The 16856-nt window shown below is 32.7% G+C and overlaps 2 protein-coding genes across 2 annotated transcripts; one reads left to right on the forward strand and one right to left on the reverse strand.

The window, feature by feature from the left end:
• Positions 1-7053, reverse strand: LOC140057443 (mitochondrial ribosome-associated GTPase 2-like). Its single transcript, XM_072103107.1, has 8 exons — positions 6968-7053; positions 5600-5803; positions 5119-5266; positions 4409-4524; positions 3727-3795; positions 2338-2487; positions 1759-1897; positions 1-1280 (listed from the first exon to the last, which is right to left on the reverse strand). The coding sequence occupies exons 1-8, from the start codon at positions 6980-6982 to the stop codon at positions 886-888; spliced, it is 1236 nt and encodes a 411-aa protein (XP_071959208.1). The 5' UTR covers positions 6983-7053; the 3' UTR covers positions 1-885.
• A 21-nt stretch (positions 7054-7074) lies between these two features.
• Positions 7075-15602, forward strand: LOC140057450 (plasmanylethanolamine desaturase 1-like). The gene is made up of 4 exons (XM_072103114.1): positions 7075-7374; positions 8685-8804; positions 9561-9652; positions 10342-15602. Exons 1-4 carry the CDS (start codon positions 7200-7202, stop codon positions 10819-10821), a joined length of 867 nt encoding a protein of 288 aa, XP_071959215.1. The 5' UTR covers positions 7075-7199; the 3' UTR covers positions 10822-15602.
• The last annotated feature ends 1254 nt before the right edge of the window (positions 15603-16856 follow it).

Raw genomic sequence — 16856 nt, forward strand, 5'->3', positions numbered from 1 at the left:
CAAAATCTTCATAATTTGTTTTAATATATTCATTGAGTCAGCAGCAATCTTGGTTATGCATTAAAATATCACATCATCATGCTCTTCCATCATAATCCTAATATGTATGCATTAAAACTCATCACTTTGTCTTTGTGACTCTTAGCATAGGAATATTGTATTTCCCAGTTCAGAAAAGATAATTGGCATTTTGTACTTTGTACTTTAATACTTTTATCCTCATTTTCTTCACATATTTCAATGTATTTTATCAATGGATTTGATATAGCCTAGTATTCTAAAGTATTATTGAATCTGACATACATTACTACTAACATATTCAGACCATCAAACCAACATAATATTCTACTCTGTATATGACCATCCGCCGCGTATATCTCACCTATGAATTTAGGCTAAATTTGGACACGAGACTTGGGTAAACCCATTGTTAACCTTAGCATGATCTCCTGCCTCTTACTTTCATCAACTTTGGTACCCAAGCCTCCTGAGATTATACTTGGGTCATATACAGTATGACATCATTATTATAATTATAAAATAAAATAATATAAAATAATGTATTGTCCCCCAAAAATGAAAAATAAAGATGAATTAAATTGACTTTTAATATGTTATTTTGTAGTTTTAATAAAGTTAATCACTTCAGTAGAAAAAAAAACGAAAACAAAAAAATAATGTTTTCACTTATAAAATGGCAGAGTAAATGGTTAAATTCAACCAAAAACCTATTGGCTGGCAGCTAATTTGACCATTTTTTGCTGTAAATTACAGTTTTTTCAAGTAAATACATTTTCAAAGTGGATAACTATCATGTTACATTAAAATGGCATATTCAACAACATTTTTGTTAAGAATTACTTTTTCAGGTAATTCTTTTCATCTTTAAATGATATGATGCTCTTCAGAAGTCTCCTCTAACTTATTTACATATTTGTTAGAAAGTTCACGTAAATGTTTTTTAAGTTCTGGTATATGCAAATTATAATGTGCAGAAATTGCAATAACAGGCAAGCTAATATTTTCTTGAATTATCTTAAGATTTTGCTTAGCTTCAGGAATGTCAATCTTATTTCCAACAACTGCATGCGGCCGTTCAGCTAGACCTGGCAAATACTGATCCAATTCATATTTCAGGTGCTGAAGTTGCTCTAGAGTGTTTGGTTGAGAGAGGTCGATGACATACAATAAGCAAAGACAGCGCTCTATATGCCTAAGAAACGAATGTCCAAGGCCTTTATTTAAATGCGCACCTTGTATCAGTCCTGGAATGTCTGCAACTAATAAAAGAAATACTAAATGTTAATATTTTATATTTTCTTATAGGTACTTTATTCTAGGAATTTCTACTTCCTACAGTGCAATCATACAGGTATTTATTTCATTTCTATTTATTAATCCACCACAATTGGTTCAAGAGGATTGTGTCATCAATAAAGCGTTATAACACATTGTGTCCGCAACCCCTATTTATATTAATAATAATAAATAATAATATTTATTCGGTCATCAATAGGCAGAATAGGCTAAAGCCCAAACAGATTCTGCACTCACTCCAATTGTTACCGTGTGTAGCCCTAGTAAGTTGCAAGGAAAGTTTTTGCAAAAAGTGGACAAATAGCAGCAGTTAGTTTGAGCAGGGAGTTGTAATTACAATTCCCTGGTTTGAGAAAAAAATATGCATTGCTAATGAGGCTTTTAAAAAAGATACTACTACTAGTATAACATAATAGATTTAGTTACAAACAGACTAGTCACCTGCTATTTGTTCCATATCATCATATTCAACCATTCCTACATGTGGATTCAGAGTGGTGAAAGGGTACGCAGCAACCGCTGGCCGAGCCCTTGACAAAGCACGTAATAAGGTAGATTTTCCAGCATTTGGAAAACCAATCTAGATACAGTAAATGTGAACAGATTGATATACTGTAAACAATTATTTATATAACACTCCAACAGCAGAAACCTATCAATTATGTTCACACATGCAGATACAGATACATTAATTGTCCAATATAAATGGAAATGACAATGCTCATAAATTATCTTGGCTTGCCTAAAATAAATATAAGGGGAAAAAAAACAACAGCTATCTAACAAATCTTTTGTTATAATGCCTTATCCCAGCTGGGTAGAACGAGTACATGTAACGGTCCGTCTGCACGTTCACCGCAAGTTGCAAGTCAACAATTCAGTCAATCAATATTTTACCTAAATCAAACAATCCCAGAGGTCATGGGAATTCTCAAAAACCATACAAATATACTGGAGCCGCTGCCGAAACCTGGATATAACATATCAACGCAATTACACAAACACAATACTTAATCTTACCAATCCAAATTGTGCCATAACTCTCAATTCCAATTCTAAAATTCGCTGTTCGCCTCTCATACCTCGTGTGGCAATTGTCGGTGCTCGGTTTTCATTTGATAAGAATTCTCTATTTCCTTTTCCACCAGCGCCCCCACGAGCTGCAATAAACTAACAATAAAACATAAGAAGATTAACATTTACTGTATGTACAAAACAGTATTATTATTATTATTATTATTCATTCATTCATCTTTTATTTCGGGAAAAAAAAAAAAATTCTCCATAGCTCAATTAATATGTAAATATATATATATAAATATAAATTTGAAATGATAAAGATGAGGAAATCTGTGAGAATGAGAAAAAGTCGGCCCAACCGAGACTCAAACTCGGACCGCCTGCTTGATATGCAGATGTCCTAACCATTAGACCACTGGGGCTTTCATGGTATTGTTCAAACTCGATTGGATAGGGCGTATCAATTTGATCTCTGGTGCGCGTACGTACAACTGAGGATTAGTGCTGTTCCACCGTACCACGCCGAGAATGTTAAAGAGTCGCTATCCAATCGAGTTTGAACAATACCATGAAAGCCCCAGTGGTCTAATGGTTAGGACATCTGCATATCAAGCAGGCGGTCCGAGTTCGAGTCTCGATTGGGGCGACTTTTTCTCATTCTCACAGAATTCCTCATCTTTATCATTTTAAATTAATTAATTAAATTTCAGTATATCACCGGGCGGTTTAGAATTAATGTTCATTGCCTGATGTGTTTATATATAAATATATAAATCCAAAGGCAAATTACTGAAAAAAATGACAATGCTGTGGGTATCAGTGGCTGGATCTCAATGGAGATTTTAAAAAAAAGCGAAAAGCTAAATCAAAACGATAAAGTAAACAGCCAGAAAAGTTAGCAGAGCTTTCGGGCAACACTAGCCCTTCATCAGTGCAAAAATATAAATATATAAAAATAAAACCTACGCCACATAGTCACGTGGTTAAAAACAATAGCTTCATCCATCTACCATGTAGATTGGATGAAGGAAAAGCAAATTCATGAATACATATTGTCTGACCTCCCCAACCTGCCATATTCAGTACCACCTTACGTTGTAGTTCATATTATTATTAATATTATTATAAAGTATTGTTGAAGTATATAGTGGTTGCTGTTGGTAATAAAATTAACCAACTACTGTACAATGACACTACATTGCTTTATGAATATATGTCCATATATCCAAAAATGACCAGGGTAATAATATGTACAGCGCTTAGAGGTTTCACAAAAGTTAGGCGCTTCATAAATCCAGGATATTATTATATTTTTGCTGGATCTATCTCTATGTTACTGTACACAATATTTGTGTACATGTAGGGCTAATAGTGGCATTTATTAGTTACCTCATCACCATCATGTTCAAGGTCTACTAAACAAACATCATTTTCCTTTATCATAGTTCCAACAGGTACCTACATTAATAAAAGAAGAATAAACATTGTAAAAGTCCAGATGTTCCAACTCTTCCGATAACTGCAGGATGGTTTCCCGATAACTTGAGTGATCTCCCCGCCTACCATTAAAGGTGAAATTTCTCTAGATTATTTTAAATATACAAAAAATATCTCTGCTTGATATATCCACTGATATATATGTTGCCACAGATTTTTAGAAACAGCTTATCCTCTATGTTTGGGTATATTTTGTACAAATTATAAGCACCTTCTATAGGTTGGCCATACTTGTATAAAGTCTCCCAATATGTAATTTTTCCAAGTTGGGACCTCTGCAAGTGCAAATCGGTAAACAGAAGCTGCAATGACACTGTAGGCTATATTCGTCTAAACACCTACTGTGACTTTTGATACTAGGCAGCTTTGGATACAGGCGACACAGAAGTGTACCACGTGCTTGTTAGAAAATGGAGAGAAGCAACTTCAAATCGCGTTGCCTGTTCAATGGTCCGCGGGAAGTTTTCTTGTAACCACATGCCCATTAGTGTAAATTGCATTCACGGTTGTGTGTGGCTCACTGCTGCGTCGCCTGTTTTGAAAACTGCCTACTATTACTGTACTACTACATTACCTCAACAATTGTGTGCGTTGCATTCTTCCCATGACTATTACTACTGCTTCCTCTTACACCATTTTCTCCTTTGTAAGTTGATACAACTTTATCCAAACTTTTGATTTTTTTGGATGCTAAAAGGAAACAATTTTTTTCCAGTATCTAGTAAGCAAAATTCTGTAATACAGTGTCATAAAGGTCATAAGTCTAAAGGTCTGTCCACACTATCAAACTTTATCTGAACTAAACTGTAATGCAGAATATGTGGAGATACAGTAGAAAAAATTGGGTGCTTAAACTAAAGAACTTATAACACAAGAATCTCCTGTTCTTCAATTTGCATTCAAAACACAGTATCGGAAGTACAGGGTTAAAAGGTCAAACTGGGCGACGCCATTTCACAGCATGGAGCAGCGCCCCCTCCAAACTAGGAAGTCAATTACTCTACCCCCCTAGAGTATTAGCAGATCCCCACTATGATTTTGACTTTCTAATTTGATGCGGGTGCCCTACTCCTCAGTCAATTACTCTATCCCGCCTAGAGAATTAGCAGATCCCCTCTATGATTTTGACTTTCTAATTTGATGCGGGCGCCCTACTCCATGGCTCACAATGGCGCCACCCATTAGCTCTATTCTATCCCACAATGCCTTTCGAAATTGTTACGCGCTTCGGACAAACAGGAGATTCTTGTTTTATAAGTTCTTTGAAACTGCAGTGTTACATACATCGTACAATGACCTTTGCCCCATTTCCTCCATTTCCACCATCAGGGCCTCCAAATTCCACATGTGCCTCTCGTCTCATAGATATGCAACCATCCCCTCCTTCCCCTCCAATGAAAACAACTTTCCGCCAATCAATGAATTTTTTAGTCTAATAATTATTGAATTATAAAAATGAGTAACATCAATTTTGTGTTTTATTGATATGAGAATAGTAGTCTACTATCAGTTTGTAAATAATACATTTTTATAATAACATGATAATGTAAGAACTGAAATAATGAATTACCAAAGCATTTTTTTAAATTATGTTGACTAATATAAATGTATTTAGATTTTTAATAGTGCCCTCAATGGTTTGAAGTATTTTTTAAAATGTTATAACCCAATTTATGAATGAAAATACAAATTTTCATGCATTTTACTTCCTGACTAAAAAGCATTTCTAACTTTATTGTACTACAAAATAAAACAAAAACTTTACCAATTTTTTTTCTGTAAGTTTTGGTTTTTTTGAGAAATATCGACGCAATGTATAATCTATAGATATATGATCATGTTCTCTTATTCCTCTTTTCTTGAATATTCTAATCAAAGTGCACCATCTTGTTGATTTACAGTTTAACTGTTTAAAATATGACATTACAGCTGGATAAAATGCAAACATTCCAAAGTTTCCAATATGCACCTAATATGGTAAATAAAATTAGGAAAAATCAAGATAAAACACTACCGTATATCCTCTGGTATAATCCCACCCCTAGAACATGAAATTGGGGGGTGGGACTATACCCTGGTTCAGGAAAAAAAATGATTGGTAAGCATTTCTTGTAAAAACTCATCTGAACTGGCTAAAGAGAGGCCTACATCCAGACCAAAGTCATACTGGGACTATACTCGGAAATATGCCCGTTTGTGAAATCAGACATAAAGGTGGTGGAATTAGACCACAAAGTGTATAGGATCGAAACGGTTCTGTCTGCATATTGGATACACAGTAATTCATTCAGTTTTATTGATCTGAGTTAATGAAACATGAACGTTGGCATTGCACTGATTTCAATCTTTTGGTGTCTTTGGCATTATAATAGACTCATACAAATCAATGTAACCCCCACCAGGAATATACTGTATATTTGAGAGAAAGTGTGTTTACAAAAATAAAATAAAAATCTTTTATGTATTATATATATATTTTAGAAAGGTAGCCCTAATTTATTTATATAACTATTTATATTTCAATGTTTAGCGGCTTAACTTCCCTTGATATAATTATTAATATTTGTATGCTACAATGTTTATAATTTATATTATTTATAGCCTCAGGTAAATAAAGAAAGAAAGAATCGTAGATTGTTCACCAATCATGCAAGGTGGTAAGAAGTTGAAAAAGTACACTAAAATATTGTCTTATTTATAAATTTTTTTAAATGATATCCTAAGGCAAAATTGTGCAATATATACTGTCTTTATTATAATAATTAATATACAAAAAAATGAAAAAAAGTCATGCCCCATACAAGGAAGTTGTAAGATAAGAAGTATATATTGTATTATTTGTTGATTCTTCAAAGGTGAAAGCAGTCTACCTTATAAAACACAATGCCTTCACATTGTCATTATAGATTACATTGTTGTAGGCCTTTGATCTTTTGAGTAACCCAGCAATACAATTACAAGTACACATGATCAACTAACTGTATATTCAATTTTTTGCCTAGGATAGGGCCTAACAAGTAACACAGAGTGTGTGGCCTAAAATGGATAGAAAAAGTAAGGGTAACACGATCGACGGAATATGAACAACTTGATGGTTAATTTATGCCTAATTTAGACAACTAAAATATCATACTATGTGCAATAACATCAAAGTTTTTGACCCGAAAGTTCCCCCTCTACCAAATACTCAGCCATCCACCATCTGCTCTTTAAAGGTGCATGCAGTGCGCATGAACCGTACCACCCACCGGTGTGGTATCTTTATCAATATTTGAGTAAAAAGTTTTTTAATTGGCTGGAATTTGTTATATTATTCGGCTTATCCAATAAGAGTCGGCAATACACCCACTACTGGAGCGTAGCAAATGCAGTACATTGAGGACGTTATGGCGACTTCCGACCGGGTTGTGGCGAAGGCTAAGAAGATGACAGAAGAGGACCTAAATTGTAATCAAAAGGGAGTTACCAAACAAAAAAAGGTATCAAGATGGGGTCCAAATCATGCTGGTGCAAAAGAGCTAGCTGGACTGTATACAAAAGGTAAGAATATGATTAATTTTACGTTTCAACCTTACCTTACGTAACGTACGTAGCTTAGGCCCAGACTATAAGTTTAGCATGTTGGGTTGGTCAGGTCACTTAATTTCATCAAGTAGGCCGTAGTGTGCTAGGCGAAGGCAGTAAACCTGGCTTGGAGATATTACTATTCTAGGTCGAAACCCTGGCCCAGCTTTTTAGCTAGGGTATAATATTTGATGGTAATGTTATATTATATTACTAGCCTAGAGGCTGTGCTAGCTAGTAGGGGAATGTTTTAATTTTATTAAATAAATATTAAATTCTTTTTACTATTTTACGATAATTTTAAGAGGAATGGAATGGAATGGAAATGAACATGTCATTATTTAGACTGGGCCTATTATTTTTAATTTGTATTAACACATAGAAATCTGAAACAAAATTAATGAGACAAAACATAGCAATAAGGAAGTATAGTAAATGTGTTACATAATAGAATGGCATAGACTAGTAGTAGAAATAGTATTGCTACCAGCCTAGGCCGTGATTTTGTATAAAGTCTTTAACATAAATTATAGGCCTAGGCTAGGCCTAGTTAGTAAAGTAATAGTAGTGTTGTACTACATTTTGATCAATGTGAAGCCTTTTACTTTGCCAGTGGCTTCTTAATAACATTTAATTATATAATCTGTAGTAGTATGACTAGCTGTTTTGTATTTTCCCTCTTATATAATAATACTAAGGGAAACATTTTAGACATGAAAAACAATTACTAGACCTAATTAAAATGAAAAATGATTTATACAAAATTTAGAAGGATAAGTTTAATTATTTTACTACAGTATATAAAATGATGTTATAGGTAAAATATTGGCAACGAGTGTATCAATTTTATAAAATTAATCGATGATGAATCAAGATTTTAATGCAAAAAAAAAGAATCATTGATTTAAACAATGAATTATATAATCAAGGTAGTTTATATTCCATTAAACTACTGTAGTATTAATAATAACAATTCCTTGGTGGTAATTACTAATATTAATAACACTAATTTTAGGACCCCTCTTCAAAAACAATAGATAACTTTAAATACAGGTTGTGATAATAGTAAGAAATAATAAGGAATGAAATTGTGTAGTATTTATTTCTCAGTTTATTGCATAGTACAATGACAGGCTACTAGAAAGTTTTCAACCTGCAAGGGTACCTGTGCAGTACTAAACTTCTCAGGGTATTCAAACAATAGGCATAAAATGCCTTTTAAAACCAAGAGATTATGTATACAAAATAACAATGAATATTGATTACAAACTTGTTGTTCTTTTCAGGGAAGCGTACACAAGAGGTTACATGTGTATACACCTGTTTGTTTTTGGCAATCTTTAACATTTTTCAACTGGTCTACCATTTTAGCATTGAAAATTGGGCTGCCCCATTTGCGGCTGCATGTGAGTAATTCTTTAATCTTTGTTGAATTTACCAATTACTGACCAGTCATTACTACAAATACTAAGCCAAATGAATTGCATAATTAGTATTCTGACCTAGTATGATCCCACTCCCTAATTTAGAAAAAAAAATTGAACTCAGAACTTTGGTAAATCCATTGTTATGCAGGTAATCTAAATCAGGGTTAGACATTTGATTTTTTATTCACTCTAGTAAACCTTTTAAACCTTGAAAAAAATCTAACTAGCAACATACTACTTGCTAATTTTTGACTACCAAAAAATAATATATAGTCTACTAGCAAGTTGCTCGTTTGCTAGGGTGAATTAATCCCACCCCATAATTTAATCAGACAAAAGACTAAATCCATTATTAATCATAAAGGCAATCTGAGTATATTCTATTCCTAAAATGGCCAATCAAATGTCCCCCCCCCCTCCCCAATGAGACTACAGTGTACTTTATAGGCCTACTATACTGTTATAATACAGTGAATTGTTTTATAGATTATATACATCTACTGTATGCTATATTCTCAATATATATTTTTTTTAAGTAGGTTATTTAGAATTCTGACAATCAGAAAAGCACTTGTTTATACCTTGATACATACAGTACACTGAAGTGAGCGTACCAGCATGCTATGTCTAAAATTAATTTTTACGACCCGTGATGTTGTAGTTCATACATACTGTTATAACGTCCTATTTTGTTTTAAAAATGATATTCGAATAATGTTATTTTGTATTTTGCAGTGTTTGGCATTGTGGTCGCTGATTTTCTCTCAGGTTTTGTTCACTGGAGTGCCGACTCCTGGGGATCCATAGAACTTCCAATTTTAGGACAAGTAATTTTCTTTCTTTTTTTCTTACTACAACCACGTGTTATGCTGGGCTTGCAGAATCAGTTGCGCTTGGCCTGGGGGCAAACAAACATTTTCTGTAGGTAAACTATGGCAAGTGAAAATTGCAAAAACAAACCCTGTGATATTGAGACGGCAACCAAATCTCAGGTACTAGTTGCCATCATGACAATAAAAATCTTGATTCTGCGAGGCCTGCGCTAAGTTATAACCTTATTTCATGTTCAACACCCCTACATATTCTTACGCTCAATAGGAGTGAATCTGTCAATTTGGAAATGTATGTTAACAGTAAAACATCTAGATAAATAAATGATTCAAGATTAGATTTATTGTCCACTCACTACCGAAGGAGATACAGATCATCAGGTGATGTATAGATATTGATATGTTTGTTCAGTACAAACAACCCAGTATGAAATATGTAATGGGTGTTCCCTACCAAATTTAACTACAGTACAAGCATGATATAAAAAGATAAATGTTAAACTAAAGCTCCGTCTACACTCAAATATGGTAGTGATATGACATCATAATGTCCATATTTGGGCACATCACCTTTTTTAGTCAGTTTGATAGTGTATATTTAACTTTTAAGATGCGTATAAACTTCGCCACTGCAGGTATTTAGGTTTTTACAATTAGTAATGTTGGTTTTTTTTTTTTTTTTGCAGAATTTTATACGTCCATTTCGAGAGCATCATATTGACCCGACTGCAATTACACGTCACGATTATATCGAGACTAATGGAGACAATTGTATGATGGCTATTCCATTATTGGCCTGGCAGGCATTCACCTTCTGCGTTTACACGAATGAACGAATACGTGAACTTTATAGCTGGGAGTGCTTCCTATTTCTTCTCTGTATATTTATTACACTAACTAATCAAATTCACAAGTGGTCGCACACCTATTTCGGCCTACCACCGTGGGTGGAGTTTCTCCAAAGATGGCACGTAATACTGCCGAAGCAACACCACCGAATACACCACGTTTCCCCACACGAAACGTATTTCTGTATTACCACCGGTTGGCTCAATGGGCCGCTAGAATTTTTGAAATTTTGGAGCAGGGCTGAGTGGCTACTTGAAAAGTTAACCGGTCACAAACCAAGATCAGACGACCTGAAGTGGGCGAAAAAAACGAATTAGCTTTATTAATTGATCACCCATCCTATTCTCTTTAGTTCAGAGCTGAAGCCCAAAGCAGTGATGGTTCAATAGGAAATGTTGGTATTGCCAATGGTTGGCAATACAAAAAGTAATGTTTTGTTGGTTGCTGAATACCTTTATGATCTTCTTTTGTATGTTTGATCAGACGTTAAGGTAGGCATATGCAGTCTATAGTAAACAAAGAGCTTTGTTATGTCATTCATAAAATGTTTACTTACTTTAGTTTCGTGGGGTTGTATTTAATGCAAATATGAAATCACTATTCAGCTCGCTTAAAGTTGGCAGTATACAATACAAATCATGAATATTCATGAGTTGATAGATTGACTATCCCATTAAATGAGGCTAAAACAGAGTTTTAAATAAAAACAGTCGTGTTTCAACAAATTTGAAACAAAAAAGACAAATTTGGCATGTTCTTCAAATACAAAAGTCATTTTTTTTATATAATGCACCTGTTCTAGAGTAATCAGCAATTTCCGTCTTTAATGTCTAAGGCTTCTGTGCTAATAATAAAAAAAAATAACTCTTACATAAGGAAATGTATTTACGCAAATTATTCTTACAGGTTTAAAAAAATAAATGGCACTTTGTAATGTCTAAATTTTCCTATAATAAAAAGTTAACTTAGCACTTTGAATTAAACTGGCTGAACTTAACAAATACATTTTTCTTACCCGTAAATGAAAAACGTGATAAACATTTTTAAAATGTACTTTTAATGTATGATTTATTAGTTAACCTCTGTATGGGTGGTTTAACCACAAACAATATATTTCGTGTGATGGTTTGAATAATGGGAAATACTATTGTTGTTCATGATAATTGACACTTTTATTGGCACAGAATGCCTCGTTTTCTGGAAAGTGTTATTGTGATATTAGAAATCTTTCGCTTTGCGATCACCTAGATCATACTCGAATATCTTGTCGGTTGTTGCCTGAACCTACAATCCGTCAATACCATTAAGTGTTATTGTGATATTAGAAATCTTTCACTTTGCGATCACCTAGAACATTGTGTTGTCGGTCGTTGCCTGAACCTACAATCCGTCAATACCATTAAGTGTTATTGTGATATTAGAAATCTTTCGCTTTGCGATCACCTAGAACATTGTGTTGTCGGTCGTTGCCTGAACCTACAATCCGTCAATACCATTAAGTGTTATTGTGATACTAGAAATCTGTCGCTTTGCGATCACCTAGAACATTGTGTTGTCGGTCGTTGCCTGAACCTACAATCCGTCAATACCATTAAGTGTTATTGTGATACTAGAAATCTTTCGCTTTGCGATCACCTAGAACATTGTGTTGTCGGTCTTTGCCTGAACCTACAATCCGTCAATACCATTATTAAGTGTTATTGTGATATTAGAAATCTTTCGCTTTGCGATCACCTAGAACATTGTGTTGTCGGTCGTTGTGTGAACCAAGAAGCCGTCAATACCGGAATCTAGTGAGAAATGACGTCCCCACATGTGCACAATAAAATAACATGATAATAATACTAGTTTAAAGTCGTCTAATTCTGGTTTTAAGAGAGTTGATATTGATTATGATTACATTGATCATGATGCTTTTGATTTCAAGATTATTATGATCATATTAATTATGATTCATATAATAAATAATGGTGTTGATTGTATTTATTATGTGGATGGGAACATATTATCAATCAATCAAAGTAACATTTATTTCTCTTATAATTTAATAGTAAATAGAAATTAACAGTAAATATGATTAAAATAAGAAGGGCAAAATTCCAAGAAAGCGAAACTTGTATAAGGCAGCACATAAAACTGAAAAAGAAAACCGGACAACACAGGGTTGTTGATTGTTTGACTACTACGTGCACCAAATTTAGATCCTTTGTTTTGTGTTATATGGTTGTTAAACTGTATATTAATATGAAGGATATAATAAGTCTAGATTACAGCAACTCCTAATTTGTTAATCTAAATATACATTGTAATTCCAAAGGATATTAACTTTTATAACCCCACATGATTTCACTATATGATACAGAACACTGTAAGTAAGGTCTATGTGATTTAACAGAGCATCGAATATTATCAATATTAAAATAATTCATTGCATAAATTTGCTACCACTATTCACTTGTTGCAGGTAGTCGACGACGTTGGATACAATAATAATTTAAATTACTAGTACTAATACACTTATAAGCTAGGACCATCCTTTTATTAATGATTTAGGGACCATGTTCTATTTCAACTAGAAATTTACATTTTAATTTAGGATATTGAGCAATATTAAATTGGTAACATAGGTTTGAGGAATCGGTAATTGGTTAATGGTTTCAATTCTGAAAGCTGTTTATTCGAACGATTACAAATTTTGATTGTTTCAAATCCCATTATATGTGATTATTTTCTTTTATAAAGAGTATCTTTTGTGTAAATTTGTTTTATGATCAATGTGAAAAAAAGATAGAAAACCAAGGGTACAGCAATGGTAAATCCTTTAAAGAAAAAAAAATTCTTGATGAGGAAACTAAATTAAAAATATTTAATAGTTTGAGGGGAAAATGTTTAAGGGAAAATATGTTTGAAGGAAAAAATATTTGAGGAAAAACTGTTTGTTTGCAGGCACCGTTTTTATTTTAATGGGCTACTACCATTAAATGTTTTTCAGTATCTTGGCAGATGATATTTATTTATTATTGTAATACATAATTATTGTACATGTGTTGAGGCCATGCTAAACATAAAGGTATATTTTACATTGTGTGTGAATTATTAGTTGTATTATCGTTTAGTTTGGTTACTAAAAAAAATAATGTTATGCGAGTGCCTTTTGGCCTATTTAATGGGCAAATATTAAAATGCAGTATTTTGGCTTATTTATAACTTGGTTTAGATTATTGAACAGTTAATATTATAATACTATGTAATAGTGTGATTTGTTTTTGAACAACTCGCATGCACCTAATATTTGGTGCACTGAACCATGAAATGCAATTTAGGGTTCTGACATTTTTAACATGGTATGTTTAGGCAAAATAATAAAAATGTGTTAGTTTCAAGTCCGGTTTTTAAATTATTTTTTGGATAAGGGCTTTATTATTAATATTCATGATTGTGTGATGTACTAATATATGAGAATGATTCAAAAGTCCAGTTACACACTTCAGAATGCTTGAAAACCGCAATCATGCAATTTTTATAGATAATTGATTTATTATTTACAAATTTTTAATGAAAGGAAGTGAAATTAACATTTTTTTTATTTCGCCTTGATTATTGGTTGAAATATTTAGTTATTATGCAGATGTATGTTGGTTTTTAAAAAAAAATATATTTTTATTAGTTCAATGAAATAAGTTTATGCCGAAGGTTTGCTGTACAAAGAGTGTGATATTATTCCATATTAGGATATTTTTTTATTTTGCTATGATGTATACATTTTTAATCCTCTATGGCCACCGCGGCTGGTAGAACAGTGACACATTTTGATTTAACAGTAGTTTCTAGACTCCAACAACTTAGACCCTTGTTGAAAACCATCATGTTTTTTTCCTATGTGACATCTCAATAGTCTCTTAAAGATGTATTGTCCCCCAAAAACATGAAAAATGAAGATTAATTAAATAAGATTTTGAATAGGCTATTTTGTAGTTTTAATAAAGTTAATCACTTCTGTTTTCACTTATAAAATGACAAAATAAATGGTTAAATTCAACCAAAAATCTATTGGCTGGCAGCCAATTTTACTATTTTTTGCTTTAATTTACAGTTTTTTCAGTTAAATACTTTTTTTTATCATCTAATTTTTGGTCGAAGTGGATAATTATTATATGATATTAAAATGGCTTATTCAACAAACAAATTTAAATAATTATTTTTTCAGGGGGACAATACATCTTTAACGAAAAAGGGATTTTAATTTTAAAATTCTAGTTTTGTAGTGGCCAATAAGTTGCTTATATTGCTGGAATTGAGCAAAGTGACCACATATATAAGGTTCAACTCCCTTTTTAATACTTCACTGGTTTTACAGTATTGTTGGTAAAATTTAAACAATATAGACATATTGCTAATATTAAAATTCCTATGCAAGTATTAAGTAAGGCCACTAAAACCTAAATATACTTCTATGTGAAAGTAAACGTGTGTTTATCTTTCGTGAAATAATTACATAATTATATTTAAATTATGATAATGATGTCATCTATTTTAATTTCTATCCAAATCAAAGTCAGTACCCTGTGCATAGTTGTAATTGGTCGATTCTTGTCATCAAAGTATTGTACCTATATGTTAATAGATTAAATCTTCGCCATGCTAATTACATGCACTGTGTAGTATTAATGCATTTGACAATAAGCATAAAACTGATTAGGGGAAAGACAATAAACATAATTGTATTGTCTATACAGGTGTTAATAACCAAAAAGTATCAATAGAATGTAAGGGTTTGTTAACAGTATTTACTTTAGTAGTAATTTGACCAATCACAAGCGATGGATTATCCGAACTGTCGATTGTCATTGGTCAACTCGCTTGCGCTGCGGTTACGTCTTTGCGTTGCGTCCTCTAGTGTGAACAATGCCGTGACTTGATTTCACATAGCAGCTATAGATCCGTAATAAGGCACTGGATCTAAATTAATATTTACTTGTAATTCTTTATTTAACAGTGTATAGTTTTATTTATTTTCAATGTATACATGCTTAAAAACGTGATATGAGTAATGTGGGTACGTGTTTATAGCATTGCTGTATAATAAACTAATTGAAATGAAACTAATAACAATGAATTTACTGTTTATTGTTTTTGTCTTCTTAATAGAGTTGTATTTATCCCTAAGAAACATGAAAAATGAAGATTAATCAAATCATACTTTAAACAGGCAATTTTGCAGTTATTCTTGCTCCAAGTATAGAGATATTATACTATCTCTATGCTCTAAGTATAGAGATATTATACTATCTCTATGCTCCAAGTATAGAGATATTATACTATCTCTATGCTCTAAGTATAGAGATATTATACTATCTCTATGCTCTAAGTATAGAGATATATACTATCTCTATGCTCTAAGTATAGAGATATATACTATCTCTATGCTCTAAGTATAGAGATATTATACTATCTCTATGCTCTAAGTATAGAGATATTATACTATCTCTATGCTCCAAGTATAGAGATATTATACTATCTCTATGCTCTAAGTATAGAGATATTATACTATCTCTATGCTCTAAGTATAGAGATATTATAATATCTCTATGCTCCAAGTATAGAGATATTATACTATCTCTATGCTCGAAGTATAGAGATATTATAATATCTCTATGCTCTAAGTATAGAGATATTATACTATCTCTATGCTCCAAGTATAGAGACATTATACTATCTCTATGCTCCAAGTATAGAGATATTATACTATCTCTATGCTCCAAGTATAGAGATATTATACTATCTCTATGCTCTAAGTATAGAGATATTATACTATCTCTATGCTCTAAGTATAGAGATAGTATATCTATTTATTGTCTTTTTTTATGTTAGTTCACCACTGTTGACGTTTCGATTTTTGTCTGGAAGCTCACGTAATATTCGTATGAAAACGCCATGTGTGCAAACAAATATTATCTTTTTACTAATATTAAGTCACAACTCCGTCTGAACCCAGACTATTAACCTACTAACGCCGTCTTGTACCCCTTTTACACTATCACCGTGACAGCGGTGTAATCCCGCAGTTGTTAGTACACCGGTGTTGTGGTTTTTATTGACTGGTGTAAATGGGAAAATCCAACCACCCCGGTGTGCTCTCCCCTGGGTGAAACGAAGCTGAATGTTTTCCGGTGTGCCTTCTCCGGTGTAGTCGAATCTACACCGGAGACACGAAATGTAAACGGTTTTTGTGGTTCAACACCGAGCTGTTAAAGGTCATTGACGTGAAAATGTAACATGTTGTCACAGAAATACAATATATTATGCAAACAAAATAGGTTTTTTTGCATAAAATACATTTTATTTGCTTAAA

Source organism: Antedon mediterranea, chromosome 8, assembly GCF_964355755.1.
Source record: "Antedon mediterranea chromosome 8, ecAntMedi1.1, whole genome shotgun sequence".
In the NCBI taxonomy this organism is placed as follows: domain Eukaryota; kingdom Metazoa; phylum Echinodermata; class Crinoidea; order Comatulida; family Antedonidae; genus Antedon; species Antedon mediterranea.

What these genes read in the sequence shown, in the direction of transcription:
- LOC140057450 (XM_072103114.1), top strand. Translation starts at nt 7,200, where the DNA reads ATGCAGTACATTGAGGACGTTATGGCGACTTCCGACCGGGTTGTGGCG. An exon ending in AGCTGGACTGTATACAAAAG is followed by an intron (nt 7,375 to 8,684) that starts GTAAGAATATGA and finishes TGTTCTTTTCAG; the next exon opens with GGAAGCGTACACAAGAGGTT. An exon ending in AACTTCCAATTTTAGGACAA is followed by an intron (nt 9,653 to 10,341) that starts GTAATTTTCTTT and finishes TTTTTTTTGCAG; the next exon opens with AATTTTATACGTCCATTTCG.
- LOC140057443 (XM_072103107.1), bottom strand. An exon ending in AACTTACAGAAAAAAAATTG is followed by an intron (nt 5,267 to 5,599) that starts GTAAAGTTTTTG and finishes AATAATTATTAG; the next exon opens with ACTAAAAAATTCATTGATTG. An exon ending in TTATGGCACAATTTGGATTG is followed by an intron (nt 1,898 to 2,337) that starts GTAAGATTAAGT and finishes TACTGTATCTAG; the next exon opens with ATTGGTTTTCCAAATGCTGG.